This window comes from Oncorhynchus clarkii, chromosome 32, assembly GCF_045791955.1.
Source record: "Oncorhynchus clarkii lewisi isolate Uvic-CL-2024 chromosome 32, UVic_Ocla_1.0, whole genome shotgun sequence".
Classification (NCBI taxonomy): Eukaryota; Metazoa; Chordata; class Actinopteri; order Salmoniformes; family Salmonidae; genus Oncorhynchus; species Oncorhynchus clarkii.
Genome location: NC_092178.1, coordinates 31,503,210 through 31,519,899, shown reverse-complemented (window position 1 = coordinate 31,519,899; position 16,690 = coordinate 31,503,210). Strand labels below are relative to the sequence as shown.

Sequence of the window (16,690 nt, the reverse complement as noted above, 5' to 3'; positions counted from 1 at the left end):
TCTAGCTTTTCCTGCATGGGACTCCAAGAGCTAAGGAGCGTTTATTAAGGAGAGGTCTGCGGAGCACAGGTGCTTGCATACTGCGCAAGAGACAGAGGCATTAAGTTAGAAGCTTATTATACATAACCCATCACTAATTAGCTAAATATAAGGCTAATACTGCATTGGATGTATTACCTGAAAGAGGTAGGCTAGAACATATACTGTATATAGGGCTATATATCAAATATAGAAGAGGATTATCTATTTTGTATGCAATTTGAATGGAATTGATGGAGAGAGAGAAAGACTGCGAGAGACTGCTTGCACGTGTTCTGATTTAAAGCAAAGATATTCGAGTGATATGCTTTTTTTCCCTGCAGCTGCAAATAATAAATAAACATCTTTACAATTACAAAACAAGGTGACACCGAAAGTCAGATGGATATGGGTAAATTAGAGGCGCATTCGGTCTTTATATTACTGTAGCATAGGCTATGCTGCAGCAAATGTAGGCCTACCTGTCTCACGAAAAAAAGTGACCATGATGAGATGATACAGTAGGTCTACATGCACTGTGAATTGCGCTCCATACAGAGATGGGATGTCTGTCCCCACCCTGAGCGTTAATTCATCATGCAGAGACTGTAGAGAGGCCAGATTTAGACATTGCATATCCTTTAACAGTTCCATTTCACGCCATGCTGTTCAGACAAATAATTTATAATAATTTACAGTATTCTCACAGTTATTTATCCCGGGAAAAGGGAGTGATTTTGGGAGGTAACCGGGTTCCTGCCATTCAACCCTAGTCATGTTGTCTTAGCTTCACCTTGAAATACAGTGAGTGTGGATAAAGGTGTGATTCGGGTCAACCCTCTGGCGGATTTAACCCAATGAGAGCTCTTTGCTCAGGTCTCCCTGTCAAAGAGCTTCTGATGGATTAAATTCGTTAGTGATTGATTGACAGGGTATGATACAATACATCAGATATAAAGACATAAAAAAAGGCCAGATTCAGTCCGAACCCTTTGACATATTCTCTGATTACAAACCCTCAGCCTTATTCAAGACTTTAGGGTTTTTAAAGCATTCTCAGAGAGTGTATCCCCAGGTAAGTGTTATCTACCCAACAACATGATGGGAATGACATTGGAATTCTCTATATATGGCAAAAACAATTAGATCTAATGTATTGGACTTTGTATTTTATATCATTTTATGTTGCCTTGTTGTGTTTTGGTGTGTTTACAGTGGTAGGGGATGAAGAATGGTCATAATTACCTCCTACGTTGTAGCCCACACAGGAGTTCTGGTCACAGTATCCAGGAGGTCCAGCCGACCCCACTGGTCCAGGGATACCCGGCCGCCCAGGGGTTCCAGGGTTCCCTGGCCGACCAGATGGACCCTGGCTTCCTGTCCGGCCCTGACCCGTTGGTCCTGGAGGAGAGGTAAGGAGTGGTGAGGAGAAGGCGGAGAAAGGGAGGAAGTGTGTTTTATTACAACAAATACATTTTCAATTAACATTGAAGGTTTTAACTTTGAGCTACATTCCGAAGTGAAATCATCATGTGAATTATTATTATTATTGTCTTCATTGTGACATTATTATTGTCTTCATTGTGACTAAGAACACTGCATATAGAGGTAGAATTCACCAAGTTAAAGGGGTAGTTCACCCAAATTACACATTGGTTTCCTTACCCATTTGTGGCGCAAATCCCAAACAAGTCACGGGACCGATATTAGCATCATGTCCAAATAATACGAAAGTATCTAAAATGTATTATAAAGCTCAACAAAGTAATTTATAGATGTTTTGAAGATAATGTGCGAAAAATGCTAATATCAGTCCCATGACTTGAATGCGATTTGTGCCGCAAATGATAAAACATTAGCATGTGGAAGCAGTGCCAGAGAAATTAAACCAAAGTATGGATTGCTGTCATATCTTATCCATAGACTGCTTACAGGGTTAGGGAACCAATAAATAATTTTATAATTTGGGTGAACTATCCCTTTAAATCTAGAAGTGTGCTTTGAAACATAATCCATGATTAGGCCACTGATTGGCCAGACTTCCGCACATTTACCATTTCCCAGTGGTCAGTACCAATAAGCATAAGCTTTTGTGTCTTTTCATCAGACCCAAAATGCTATTTTTACTGAGCTGTCTACACCAGGAAATGCTATGAATATCCTTTTTCAAATATCCTTGGGGGTACTCATCTCCCGCATGCCAGATTCCTGAAGTGTTCTCTCAGAGTTCTCTCCTGTGGCCCAACCTGGCAACTGCTTCAGGATTTCAATCAACACACTGTATCAGCTAGACCACAATCAATACAGGAGTCAATAGCTATGCCCTCTAATAAGGTTTCATTAAACCAGTAAGGGCAGCTTAATGAAAAACAACCAAAGTAAATTAAATAAAACTCAAGCTACTCTCTCCATTCCATATTTTACCCTTGAATCAAGACGGGTGTGCTTAATCAAAAACAGATCGGATGACTTCCTATTTTCTAATCCACCTGCTCAACAGATGTTGATTTCCTCTGCAGAGGCTCGGTGGCAAAGGAAGTCCCTGGAGGAAAATTGAAGTTGGAACTGTGCAGTTTTTTTGGGGGGGGTGTTTATCAGCGGTTCTGGTTACCTGGGGGCCCGACAGGGCCTCTGGGACCCTGGACTCCTGCGCCTGGGCTTCCCTTGTCACCCTTCTCTCCTGACAAACCTGGACAGACAGAGATCAACGGGACACACACTTTGACAAAAGCAGAGAAGTGGGCATGCTTATCTCCTTTCCGTATTATATCACCATCAGCACTAAAAGTGGCATGAACAATATTGTAGATCTACCTGTGTAATAATTTTATTCTGATTATATTAATGTGTCACACCCTTATCTGTTTCACTTGTCTTTGTGCTTGTCTCTACCCCCTCCAGGTGTCACCCATCTTCCCCATTATCCCCTGTGTATTTATACCTGTGTTCTCTGTTTGTTTGTTGCCAGTTAATTTTGTTTCATGAAACCTACCAGCGTTTGTTCCCCTGCTCCTGTCTGTGCTTGCTCCTGTTTTCTAGTCCTTCCCAGTTTTGACCATTCTGCTTGCCCTGACCCTGCCTGCCATTCTATACCTTGCCCCACCTCACTGGAGAAATGTTTTTTGTTATTTCAAAAAACATGTTCTCTTTTTCGTGGTTTCTAATTGGCAGTTACAGTCTTGTCTCATTGCTGCAACGCCCATATGGACTCAGGAGAGGTGAAGGTCGAGAGCAGTGCGTCCTCCCAAACACAACCCAATTGAGCCGCACTGCTTCTTGACACAATTCCTGCTTAACCCGTGAGCCAGCCGCACCAGTGTGAAGGAAGAAACACGTACACCTGGCAACTGTATCAGTGTGCATTGCGCCTGGCCCGCCACAGGAGTCGCTAGAGCTGCGACAGAGCCTGGACTTGAACCAGGATCTCTAGTGGCACAGCTAGCGCTGCTGTGCAGTGCCATAGACCAATGTGCCACTCGGGAGGCCCTGCCTCACTGGATTATTGACCCCTGCCTGCCCTGACCCTGCCTGCCGTTCTATACCTTGGCCCAATTCCCTGGATTATTGTCCCCTGCGTGCCCTGACCCTGAGACTGCCTGCCGTTCTGGACCTTTTGTACCTTCTCTGGATTACTGACATCTGCCTGCCTTTGACCTTTTGTTTGCCTGCCCCTGTACTAGAAATACATTTTTGTTTCTTCGACACTGTCTGCATCTGGGTCATACCTGAAACCTGATAAATTATGTTTTAATACGTTACCTGGCAGTATCATTTACTGTAATATCGTATCCCACAAGCTTATGGCATAAGTTACATGACTCTATCTTCACTTGAAATCTTAAGTTTAATCGGAGTCTTCTCTATACAGTACCTCTTGCTCCTGCTTGTCCATTTTCTCCATTGGACCCGGGGAACCCTGGTCTGCCCGGGGGCCCCTGCTCTCCCTGTGGTCCTGGGCCGCCCTGCCGCCCGGGCTCTCCTGGGGGACCTGGAACGGTGCGGACGGAGACGGGTGCGCTCGGGATGTGGTTAAGGATGGAGCTGTAGCGAGCCATGTGACCTGTGGGACAGACGTCAGACAGAGGTCAGTGAAGCATGAACGGATGACAATGGCAAAATACACTTACACTTTCATAGACAACACTCACATTTTCATGTACTGTATACCCCTTCCACAAAATACACTTACACTCAAAGACACAAGACCTATGCAATCACACATCCACACACACACAGGAAGAGAGCCAGATGGAGGATAAAAAAAATGACTCACTCTGTATCAGTTGCTCACAGACCTGCCGGGCGATTGCTTGGACCGATGCCTGGGATTGCAGGTCACCCTGGAGAGGAAAAAACACATGGTGACACCAAGTCCACGGCTACACTCCAACCTGTTTTATCGTCCCCACAGGTAAAATATCCTCCACCATTACTAGAAAGCCTGCCAGCCATGAATTTGACATCCTCTTTTAATTGGAAAACATAGCTGTTGTGGCCAAGCCTAGATGTGGCCTTTTGAGCCTTGTCTAAAAATCTTATTAGCCATTCAATGCTGTTACGGGCGACACCAATCCGTAAAGTACTTAAAACAAACCGCCCTTGCTGTCTCTGCCTGGCCGGTTCCCCTCTCTCCACTGGGATTCTCTGCCTCTAACCCTATTACAGGGGCTGAGTCACTGGCTTACTGGTGCTCTTTCATGCCGTCCCTAGAAGAGGTGCGTCACTTGAGTGGGTTGAGTCACTGACGTGATCTCCCTGTCTGGGTTGGCGCCCCCCTTTGGTTGTTCCATGGCGGAGATCTTTGAGGGCCATACTCGGCCATGTCTCAGGATGGTAAGTTGGTGGTTGAAGATATCCCTCTAGGGGTGTGGGGGCTGTGCTTTGGCAAAGTGGGTGGGGTTATATACTTCCTGTTTGGCCCTGTCCGGGGGTATCATCGGATGGGGCCACAGTGTCTCCTGACCCCTCCTGTCTCAGCCTCCAGTATTTATGCTGCAGTAGTTTATGTGTCGGGGGGCTAGGGTCAGTTTGTTATATCTGGAGTACTTCTCCTGTCTTATCTGGTGTCCTGTGTGAATATAAGTATGCTCTCTCTAATTCTCTCTCTCTCTCTCTTGGAGGACCTGATCCCTAGGACCATGCCTCAGGACTACCTGGCATGATGACTCCTTGTTGTCCCCAGTCCACCTGGCCGTGCTGCTGCTCCAGTTTCAACTGTTCTGCCTGTGGCTATGAAACCCTGACCTGTTCACCGGACGTGCTACCTGTCCCAGACCTGCTGTTTTCAACTCTCTAGAGACAGCAGGAGCGGTAGAGATACTCCTAATGATTGGCTATGAAAAGCCAACTGACATTTACTCCTGAGGTGCTGACTTGCTGCACCCTCAACAACTACTGTGATTATTATTATTTGACCATGCTGGTCATTTATGAATATTTGAACATCTTGGCCATGTTGTTATAATCTCCACCCGGCACAGCCAGAAGAGGACTGGCCACCCCTCATAGCCTGGTTCCTCTCTAGGTTTCTTCCTAGGTTTTGGCCTTTCTAGGGAGTTTTTCCGAGCCACTGTGCTTCTACACCTGCACTGCTTGCTGTTTGGTGTTTTAGGCTGGGTTTCTGTACAGCACTTTGAGATATCAACTGATGTAAGGGCTATGTAAATAAATTTGATTTGAACACTAGAACAATAGCTCTTTAAAATATAACTGCTGTGAAGTAGAAACCCTTTTTCTACAGCTGAGTAACACGGCTCTAAAGCTTTAGCTTATAAGGTATTCAAAATGGGTTCTGGTTGCAGTACAACGTGTGATATTTCTCTTCAGAAAACTTGTTGTAATGGTAATTGTTTACTGTCAGACTGTCAGATAACCCCTATAACTCCAAGCTGAGGAGCAGTAATTACTTGAAAGGAGGGCATTACTTGTTTTGAAAATTGATGTTAAGAACAGTACTTACGCCACATAATTATATTATACAGAACAAGGTAAGTATCATAAGATATCTCAATTAAATTTAATAAATGCTGTTTTGGCATGAATGGGTGGTTGCCACTGCTGCCAAAGCAATATGTTTGTTATCTATGACTTACTCTTTCTCCCTTCTCTCCTTTGTTTCCGGCGGGACCCTGCAACAGAACAAGAGGTAGAATGACAATGGACAGAAAATAATGAAGTAAAACTGTACAAATTGTTTGAGTTGTCAATTGCTGTCATCTTTTTCCTTTTTGCTAAGGTCATTATTTTAACCCTGGCATAACCATTTCTCTGCAAAGGTCATATAATAACTATGCAGTACCAGTTATTACATAGAGGCACTACTATGCAATAACTGCTAACCTTCTCTGGCTCTTGGTCTTTGATTGGACGATAAGCTGTCCTAAAAAATTCATGTAGATAATCTTGTGAGGAAGTTTAACTGAAAATGTTTTGATTTTATTCTCGTAACAAGGCTTGCTTCCCATTTGAGGCTAGAAAGATGCTTGTTCAAGCCACTTTTCTTTCTGAAATTGATTATGGTGACTTAATATACAGTGCATTTGTAAAGTATTCAGACCCCTTGACTTTTTCCACCTATTTTTTTAATGTTACAGCCTTATTCTAAAATTGATTAAATTGTGTTTTCCTCCTCAATCTACACACAATACCCCATTATGACAAAGGGAAAACAGGTTTTAACTTCACTGTGTAGTTCCTTAAATAATTTTCCCTGTCTCTGAATATCCCCACTGAACTGTTACCCTCTCTCCCAGATCCTTACACATACACATAGAAATATGGTATATTCCTGACCATGTGACCTGCCCTAGAATAATGCCTTGTGTTCATTAGAGTGTGTAACTTTCGTTGGTCAAGTCATGCAGTCAGGAAAAACTCTGGGTCTAATTATGATAGATACACTGTACTGTAGGACTATGTACAATATATTTACATACTATGTGGCTTTGCTGTCTCCCAAGACCTCCCTCCCTAATCCTACACAAAGCGAGCAAAGCTGATTGAAATGACATCATACTGACGTATCTTGTTGTAATGATGCAATTTCAATCAGTTCCGCTTGCTGGGTATTTCCTCAGCTAGTGGGTCAGCTCTGCTTCAGTAGTAGTAATGGACATAGAGGTTCAGATAACTCACAGGAGGTCCCTGGTTTCCCAGTGACCCTGGAGGTCCACTTGACCCTGGTGACCCAGGAGCTCCTGGAGTGCCCTGTGGGTGAAACACAAACAAACAAATTGTCATCTCACTGATTGAGCAATCACTCAAACGTACAATGTGTAACTTCAGTTTTTCCAGTGGTAACTTGAGGTACTACAAAACATTTGGCCAAGAAGCAAAGAAGAAAACAGTCACATTCGCCAAGGGGCACAAACAATTAACCTACAGGGATAGTACCTTTGACAAGAAAGTATTATAAATTGCAGATTTAATTTTACAATTCATTGACATTAAATCAAATGAATTCATCAGTTCCTGATGCTAAATCCACAAACAATAATACTCACTATAGTCCCCGGAGGTCCTGTTCGCCCCTGGGGTCCATCTTTACCAGGAAGTCCCTGTGGAAAGGTGTTACAAGTACATATTAATGCCTATGAGACTGTTCTATTATGGCAGCTCATATACCACAACTTCATATTCACATAAATCTATTCCTTTTGATTACAATGCTTTCAGAAAGTATTCAAACCCTTTGACTTTATCCACATTTTGTTACGTTACGGTCTTATTCTAAAATGGATTCAAGTTTTTTTCCCTTCGTCAATCTTCACACAATACCCTATCATGACAAAGTAAAAACAGTTTTTTATACATTTTTACAAATTTATGAAAAATATGAAACTGAAATATCACATTTACATAAGTATTCAGACCCTTTACTCTGTACTTCGTTGAAGCACTTTTGCCAGTTATTACAGCCTTGAGTCTTCTTGGGTATGACGCTACAAGCTTGACACCTGTATTTGGTGAGTTTCTCCCATTCTTCTCTATAGATCCTCTCAAGCTCTGTCAGGTTGGATGGGGAGCGTCGCTGCACAGCTATTTTCAGGTCTTTCTAGAGATGTTAGATCGGGTTTAAGTCCGGGCTATGGCTGAACCACTCAAGGGCATTCAGAGACTTGTCCCAAAGCCAAGCATGGACATGGCTGTGTGCTTAGGCTTGTTGTCCTGTTGGAAGGTAAACCTTTGCCCCAGTCTGGGGTCCTGAATGCCCTGGAGCAGGTTATCAAGGATCTCTCTGTACTTTGCCCGTTTATCTTTCCCTCGATCCTGACTAGTCTCTCAGTCTCTGCCGCTGAAAAACATCCCCACAGAATGATGCTACCACCACCATGCTTCACCGAAGGGATGGTGCCAGGTTTCCTCCAGACGTGATGCTTGGCATTCAGGCCAAAGAGTTCAACCTTGGTTTCATCAAACTAGAGATTTAGGTGGCTTTTGGCAAACTCCAAGCGGGCTGTCATGAGCCTTTTACTGAGGAGTGGCTTCCGTCTGGACACTTTACCATAAAGGCCTGATTAGTGGAGTGCTGTAGAGATGGTTGTCCTTCTGAAAGGTTCTCTCACCTCCACAGAGGAACTCTAGAGCTCTGTCAGAGTGACCATTGGGTTCTTGGCCACCTTCCTGACCAAGGCCTTCTCTCCGATTGCTCAGTTTGGCCGGACGGCCAGCTATAGGAATAGTCTTGGTGGTTCCAAACGTATTCTCTTTAAGAATGATGGAGGCCACTGTGTTCTTGGGGACCTTCAATGCTGCAGATATTTTTTATATAGCTTTCCCCAGATCTGTGCCTCAACACAATCCTGTCTCAGAGCTCTACGGACAATTCCTTTGACTCATGACTTAGTTTTTGCTCTGACATGCACTGTCAACTGTTGGACCTTATACGTCCAATCAATTAAATCTACCACAGGTGGACTCCAATCAAGTTGTAGAAACATCTCAAGAATGATCAATGGAAACAGGATGCACCTGAGCTCAATTTCGAGTCTCATAACAAAGGGTCTGAAAATGTATGTAAATAATAACAAAATGTGGAAAAAAGGGAAAAGGTCTGAATACTTTCCGAATGCACTGTAAACAGACCGACAAGACCTTACCCTTGTTCCTGTTTGTCCCGCTCGACCTGATGGCCCAGGAGATCCAGGAATGCCCTGCAACCGTAGAGAGAGAAAACAAAAAGGTGAAAACAAAAAGGCCAGTTAAGGGTGTCAGCATGAATACATTTGTATTGACAGGCTCGGATGGTTGGACCATTATCCTAACTCATTACAGATAATTAATGTTGTGAAGCTGGAGCTGTTTGTAATACACAGTCTCTTGTATGACCTTCACAGCCGTCAAAGTCAAATTCCCTCACTCAGACACAACGAGTACTGAATGCCAATGGCATGGCTCAAAGCCTATTACAAACAAAAGTATACATCTCCCAACCTCTACAGTTATTGACAGGATCCATCTTAATTTGCTCAGAGATGGATTATAATGAAAGTGTATTGCATCTTAAACATGAGTCATTACAACAGAGGGGAAATAGCTATTGTTTTGTAAAAACTGCTGTGATGTCTTGTTACGGTCTAGGCAGGCGCTGCCCATAACCACAGATCTAGGATCAGATTACCCAACCGCCAATGCTCAAATTTACCATTAGGAGGATGGAAAATATCTGACCCTGTATCAGTGGTTAAGACCAACTTCTTCCTTCTCCTCTTATTTATTACCTGTGCAAATCCTTTAATGCATTGAAATAAAACTGACATCACATCAACCAAACGGTAGCAGAAGCTCTTTCACTCAAATTATGCAGCAACTCTCTTACCAGAATTCAGAATGACATGTTCCCATTAACAGTTCCCTTACAGAGATAGATATTCAATATGCCATTCAAAAGATCACCATTTGGTGCAATGGTGTCATTTGAAGACTGAATGCCATTTTGTGATGAGGGAAAGTGTGTCTGAAAGGGCAGGAAGTGAATGGTGGTCTTTACCTGTATTCCTGGAGCGCCAGCTGCACCCTTCTCACCTCTTTCTCCTGGACCACCCTGAAGTTGGAAAAAACAACAATAAATATCAACAGCAAATATCAAGTTTATTTGGAGGCTATTTCATAAGTTGGGGTCGTCACTATATGGTCACAGTGTGCTTTCTAACTACAAATGCCATTTGTTTCCAAACTCTTCCAGTAGCTGTACCTTTACTTATCCCCTACCTGTCACCATAATTGTCATGCCCTGACCATAGACAGCCCTTGGTTCTCTAAAGAGTTGTAGGTCAGGGCGTGACTAGGGGGTGTTCTAGTTCATTATTTCTATGTTGGTGTTTTGTATGGTTCCAATTAGAGGCAGCTGGTAATCATTGCCTCTAATTGGGGATCATATTTAGGTAGCCATTTTTCCCACCTGTGTTTGTGGGATATTGTTTTGTGTATGTGCATGTGGCACCACTACTTTCATGTTTCGTTGTTGGTTTATTGTTTTTGTTTGAAGTTTCGCCATAATAAAGATGTGGAACTCAACACACGCTGCGCCTTGGTCTGTCTCTTATCACGATCATGACAATAATCCTGAATTAACAACAAATAGATAATGTCTTCAATATAGCACTTCTGTATGTTATACCATCAAATACTTTACCATAGGCTGGCTTAAACATGGCCTTAGTAAAGTTAAGACATCTGGGCGTATCCTTTAATGTTTTACCTGTCATTCATTAGTCATTGATCTGTTAATACCAATGCAGGTGTAACCCAGTACTTCATATTTGACTGTTCTGTTTACAGTCTATTAGGTTACGATACATCCTCCCTCCTTTACGGCTTACGTTTAACAACATCCTTTGGGCAAGAAAGAATCAACATCTGAGTATTACAACACCTTTTAAAAGGCAGTCTTTATAGCATGCCTAGGTAAATCAGGTACTGTAGCTACTGTATGTTATGTGTGTTGGGATACTAGACTCCTCTAATATGTGCAGTATTAGATGGTGTGTGTCTCAATTAATGTGTATGTGTGGCTTACCGGAGGGCCCATGATGGTACGTCCGCCGGGCCCCTGGGGTCCAGGAGGCCCCTGCAGCCCAGGAGAACCAGCGTCCCCAACTGGACCTATCGGTCCCTGTCACAGAGACAGAAGAACACATTGATAAAGTAAATTAGAATATAGTTAACATTTTACTATAGTTCTAGTTAAATTCCCTGCTTTCTACAGTTATTACAACAATCTAGTATCACTGGAACGAACAGAGGAAATACACACCAAATTACAAAGTAAAATCTAACTGAACACTAGTACTGTAAACATGTTTTATTTACATATAGGCCAATAATAAGATAAGATCGTCACCAGACAACATTTTAATCAACCATCTCCCTGACCACCTTCCTCTGATCAAGCCATAAACTGTCCCTCTCCATCTTTGGAGAACGCATGCACCCACATGATCTGGCCACTATTGGCTAACCTAACCAGTGGTGGAAAAAGTACCCAATTATCATACTTGAGGAAAAGTAAAGATAACTTAATAGAAAATGACTCAAGTAAAAGTTAAAATCACCCAGTAAAATACTACTTGAGTAAAAGTCTAAAAGTATTTGGTTTTAAATATACTTAAGTATCAATAGTAAATGTAATTGCTAAAATATACTTAAGTATCAGTAAAAGTATAAATCATTTCAAATTGCTTATATTAAGCAAACTAGACGGCATTATTATTATTATTTATGGATAGCCAGGGGTACACTCCAACACTCAGACATAATTCTATACACCTGTCAGTAACGGATGTGGCTGAAATAGCCGAATCCACTAAATTGTATATATTTTATTTTAACTGTCTTCATCCTTTATACATTACCTGACCTAGGTCTGGGTGTCTGAGAGGGGGCTTTAGGCTAACTCAGTGATTTAACTGCAAGTCAGAGACCCGTGAGGCTGCTCTCTGTCTGTCTTGTCAGGAGCCTACCAGTCGCAGGTCATTGACTTTCATGGGAGCACGTTGCATCTCCAATGAATATGAAATTCATGAGAGTAGAAAGACAGCATGGGTGCACTGCGAGGACGGCTGCATTACAAGGACCTTTACATGCTATAATAACACCCCATTCAAACACCAGTACAATTTTCTGGGACTTTCAAGACCCGTGCAATCCAAGTCTAATAGCATGAGAGAGTGAGAAATGAATAAAAGATTAGAACTTTGCAAAGGGCATTTATAGAAAGAGTGGGTTTTCAGCTTAGCAATACACAAGGGATATTTTATGGAAGAGAGGTATCCAAGAGGGTATGTGTCTGGTATCCATCAATGAGGGTATGTGTCTGTCCCCCCACCCACCCACCCACCCACCCACCCACTGAGTGCTTGTGGAATTGTTACAAGCTGCATTGACTTTCATTGTGTTTTTATTTACATGAGTGTGTGTGTGTGTGTGTGTGTGTGTGTGTGTGTGTGTGTGTGTGTGTGTGTGTGTGTGTGTGTGTGTGTGTGTGTGTATATACTGTACCACAGCTCCTGGTTCTCCACGGTCCCCTCTCCCTCCTCTGATCCCAGGTCCTCCCTGTTGATAACACAAACACCCACACACCCTCTGTCACACTCCATCAAGATAAGGACCACATACCTTAAAGACACACACTATCAACACATCCTAAACACACTATCACACACCGGGTGTATGTACTCTCCATCCCCATATGTCACACTGTGTTATGTTCATCAGCCACTGAATGCAATGAATGAATGAAATCCTAGCTCAACAACAGCTGTAAGTAACACATGATGCTGATTAAGGAGAGAAGGAGGGTCCTCACAGGGGGTCCAGTGGGGCCAGGGGGACCTTTGCTTTCCTGGCTGCAGGTGCAGGCCCTCGGCATGGCAGGACAGTCCTCCTCCTTCCTCTTAGAGATGAGACAAATACCACCATAACATGACTGTATGACAATACATGCAACACAAGAGTACAATGACCTAATGATTATGATAATGACCAAAGCATAATGATAATGACGATAATGCTAAAACAAATAATAGGATAATGACCTTATGATAACACAATAACAAGATGACACAATATGACATCTATGACTATCCTACAACATCCTACGACACATTACAACAAAGGTTAAGGTCATCCCACGTCAGTCAGTAGATGAGATCAGTAGCGAGGCGTGAACTCACCAAACCAGGAAGCTCACAGCACTTGTCTCGGCTGGCCCAGGACGTGCTGCAGACGATGTCAAACGACTGCAGTTGGAACTGAGGACAAAAAGAGCAACAAACACACACATCTTTTCTTACATTCACTACAAACATGTTGTTACTTGAATAATTGTCTCTTGATAGAACTAGCAGCAAGCTGTGAATCTCCTAAATAAGACCTGAGAGAAAGTATGATAATTATTCAGTATTACGCATTATTAACAGAATTGTTGCACATCTCTTATTGAGGAGGAAGAATCTATCAATAATTGGTCTCTCCAAACAGATTGCTCTGTTTTCTCCTGTCCTGAAAGGGGTCAATTTGAAAGAAAAGTGTGAAGAGTTTTTGTCAAATAAAGAAAATGATCAAGCCTATCAGAGAGTACATCTCACTGCTATTCCTGTATGAGGGTATCTGGGCAATTTATGGAACTGGGAGATTGGATATGAAAAGTACAGTTGTTTCTATGACTTGTTTATTTTTAGTGGAAAATAGATCTTGACGTGCTGATGTGATTATACTTTATTCAAACTCTCTGTCTTAATGCTGTTATAAGAATACATAACCTAGGTAGTTTATCACCACTCTATTGAATACTCCATGACACTAAACACCATAGTGTATGTTAGAATTCAGCCAGACTGCACATAAAATAAGAAGAATCAAGGGGTTAAAAATGCATAGAAATCTAATTACGGAATATTGACATGGATATTGAATGGGGATGTCCTTAGAACTACAGTATATTCTAGTAATTCTACATCGATGTCAAAATGTCTTCTTGTATACCTTCTCTGATCTATCTGTCACAGCTTACCGGAGCAGAGCTGTCCTTCTTCCCCCTGGAGCGCACCATGCGTCCCAGCACCTCCAGGCCATCCGTGGTGATGTTGCCCGCCGCGTTGATGGCCTTCTCCCCTACTAGCTTACAGTCAATGACAGCCTTGGCGCTGGTCTTGCTAATAGCCATGTGCAGCTACAGGGAAAATGAAGAACCAGACCTGGGTACAAATACTATTTTAAATCTTTCAAATACTTTGAGCATTTGCCAAAGCCTGCTTGGAGTGCCAGTTTGGCAGGGTTTACACTTTTGCGGCTATTCATATTGGTACCATGGCGCCAGGCAAGCTCAATTCTAAACACAGATAAATTATCCTAAATGATTTGAAATAGTATTTGAACCCAGGTCTGTTTGGAACACAGACGCAGTGCGATTGAAACATCTTATATGCGCGTCTCAATAAATCACTGGGGAGCATTAAAGAGTTACGGTTTCAGAAAACAGAAAGAGGTTCAAAGAGACACAGGCTGTAAAAGAAGGACAGATTTCTGCGCAAGCATTCCACTAGTCACCCGAAACAAGAGTCGGTTTTGAAGTCGGTGGATTTCAGACGGTTTTCTACCTTTGACACATCAAGTTTCTCCTGTATGCTTCGTTGGAAATGGGATGTCTCGTGGGGGAAATATATGGGGGAATTTCAAGACATTCCTCTAGCAAATATCTATTCATACCTGATTATCAACTGTGAACGTATGTCTTTATGAAACAGCACTTTCAGCTTTGTTTGACATTGGTGCATTACTATGTTAAAGCGCTTTACCTCTTTTTTTCGACAAAAACAGATTCCCGATGAATCATTTGAATTAGGCGTCTTAAAAAAAACACCTACTGCAATGCAAGGAGTCAGAGAAGTATCTAGCCGTTAGTCAAGTCTTCTTGAGAGGTAATCTAATATGTTACCACATTATCACCAAGCCTGATGGGCGAAGTGCTGACAAGATGACACATGAGAATACTTATGGATTGGCAGGGGAAAGAATTGCAGTAATCGTTGGTGATAATTTGCTGAGGAAAAAGGCAACAGTGGTTTACATGAATCCAGGCCATAGTCACTTTCAGTCACATCAATTTCCTCCTCCCTGCATAGTTTAGTTTGTTTAGCTTGTTTGAAAGTGGCTATGATTCAAATGTGCATACATTATCCTGGCAATATTTCGGGTGTCAGCTTCATTCCACATGGTTAGCATTTTTTAAATATTTTATTTTATTTCAACAGATAGCAAGTCAAATATGATGGCCATTTCTTGTGAACATTACATGGCACAGTACTACCCACACTATATATTAATGCTACAGCTACACATTTTTTAGTGGTCCTGTGTGGCTCAGTTGGTAGAGCACAGTGCATGCAACACTAACGGTTGTGGGTTCATTTCCCACTGGGGCCACCTGTATGCATGAATAAAAACATCTGCTAAATGGAATATTATATTATTATTGTGCAGCAAAAAAGTTGAAACTATTTGAATAGTCAAAACATAAGTGATTTAAGAACTGCATCAAAAAAGGTAGGTGTTTGTTTCAGGTGCTACATCTCACTCATGGATGATAATGTAAGTTGCCAAGCAAAGTTTTGGCATCAATAGAAAGAGGATGATTATGACATTGGCAAGTGGGTGACTTGAATACACTATCAGATAACTGTGCCAGTGAAGAGAAAAAGCATATCATCATTCACTTAAGCAGCAGGCCATGGATGTGGGCAAAGGTATTGTTAGAACATAGGAGTCTACAGGCATGTCTCAGGCCTAAGGTATTGTTAGCCCTGATAACATAGGAGTCTACAGACATGTCTCAGGGCAAAGGTATTGTAAGCTCCACTGAAAGCCAGACAAGAGTGACTTAACATCACTCAACAAGCTGGCTTATAGCCAGGAAGCAGGACATTCCCTGAGGTGTTAGGGTTATGTTGCAGCAGCCTTGCACTGAGGAAGTGAGATAACAAAGAGTGTTTTTGAAATTTGACCTTGTGGAAACTGCCGTAGAAGAGCTTCTTGATCTCAGGTCCCTCGAAGGTCACAGTCTGAAACTGTCCTTTGTAGTCATGGTTGAAGAAGGTGAGGGTCTTGCCACTGTCTAGCGTTGGAAAGAGAATGTTAGCCTAACTTTCTGCAGTTTCATAACATATTCAGTACAAACTCGAAAATAGTGAGGAATGTTCTCGTTTCAAATAGAGGAGGCATAGAAGGTTTACTAGACCTGTAGCCTACTACACATTGATAAAAAATTTCATTTACACACAAATCATTCTGCTGCTCACAATTGATATATGAGCAAAGACACCTGGCAAAATGTCCATTGCTTTGCCTATCTTATAACAGCAACCAAACAATGGGAACTTGACACACGGTCCCAGCTAAGACCCAGTCCCGTCCCCCGGCATCCTACTCACTGTCCAGGATGACGCCCACCAAGGGCTCGTTGTCCTTGTTGAGGATCTCCCACAATGCAAAGGGCTCCTTGGGCGTTTCAGGCAGCAGGCGGAACAGCATAGTGATGGTGTAATCAGAGGGCAAACCCTCGGGGTGGATAAACCTGGGGTGGAAAGTTCCCAGATCAATAGGCTCTAGTCTGAACATACAGTGGCTTTTGTTGTAGCACCTTTACAGAGCTCAACTGCTATCAAACACCATTTCA

At 42.5% G+C, this 16,690-nt stretch overlaps 1 protein-coding gene across 2 annotated transcripts in view; it reads right to left on the bottom strand.

Moving 5' to 3' along the window:
• The window catches only part of LOC139391739 (collagen alpha-1(XIV) chain-like), a 98,864-nt gene that overhangs the window by 11,218 nt on the left and 70,956 nt on the right, over positions 1–16,690 (bottom strand). For both annotated transcript variants that reach the window (XM_071139244.1, XM_071139243.1), the window contains exons 31-46: positions 16,446–16,588; positions 16,020–16,129; positions 14,030–14,188; positions 13,191–13,268; positions 12,824–12,910; positions 12,517–12,570; positions 11,036–11,131; positions 10,007–10,060; positions 9,117–9,170; positions 7,521–7,574; positions 7,153–7,224; positions 6,111–6,146; positions 4,292–4,358; positions 3,890–4,078; positions 2,630–2,707; positions 1,264–1,419 (exon numbers count right to left, since the gene is read on the bottom strand). In XM_071139244.1, coding sequence (XP_070995345.1) covers positions 1,264–1,419; positions 2,630–2,707; positions 3,890–4,078; positions 4,292–4,358; positions 6,111–6,146; positions 7,153–7,224; positions 7,521–7,574; positions 9,117–9,170; positions 10,007–10,060; positions 11,036–11,131; positions 12,517–12,570; positions 12,824–12,910; positions 13,191–13,268; positions 14,030–14,188; positions 16,020–16,129; positions 16,446–16,588 — 1,487 coding nt within the window. The remainder of the gene's footprint in view (positions 1–1,263; positions 1,420–2,629; positions 2,708–3,889; positions 4,079–4,291; positions 4,359–6,110; positions 6,147–7,152; positions 7,225–7,520; positions 7,575–9,116; positions 9,171–10,006; positions 10,061–11,035; positions 11,132–12,516; positions 12,571–12,823; positions 12,911–13,190; positions 13,269–14,029; positions 14,189–16,019; positions 16,130–16,445; positions 16,589–16,690) is intronic.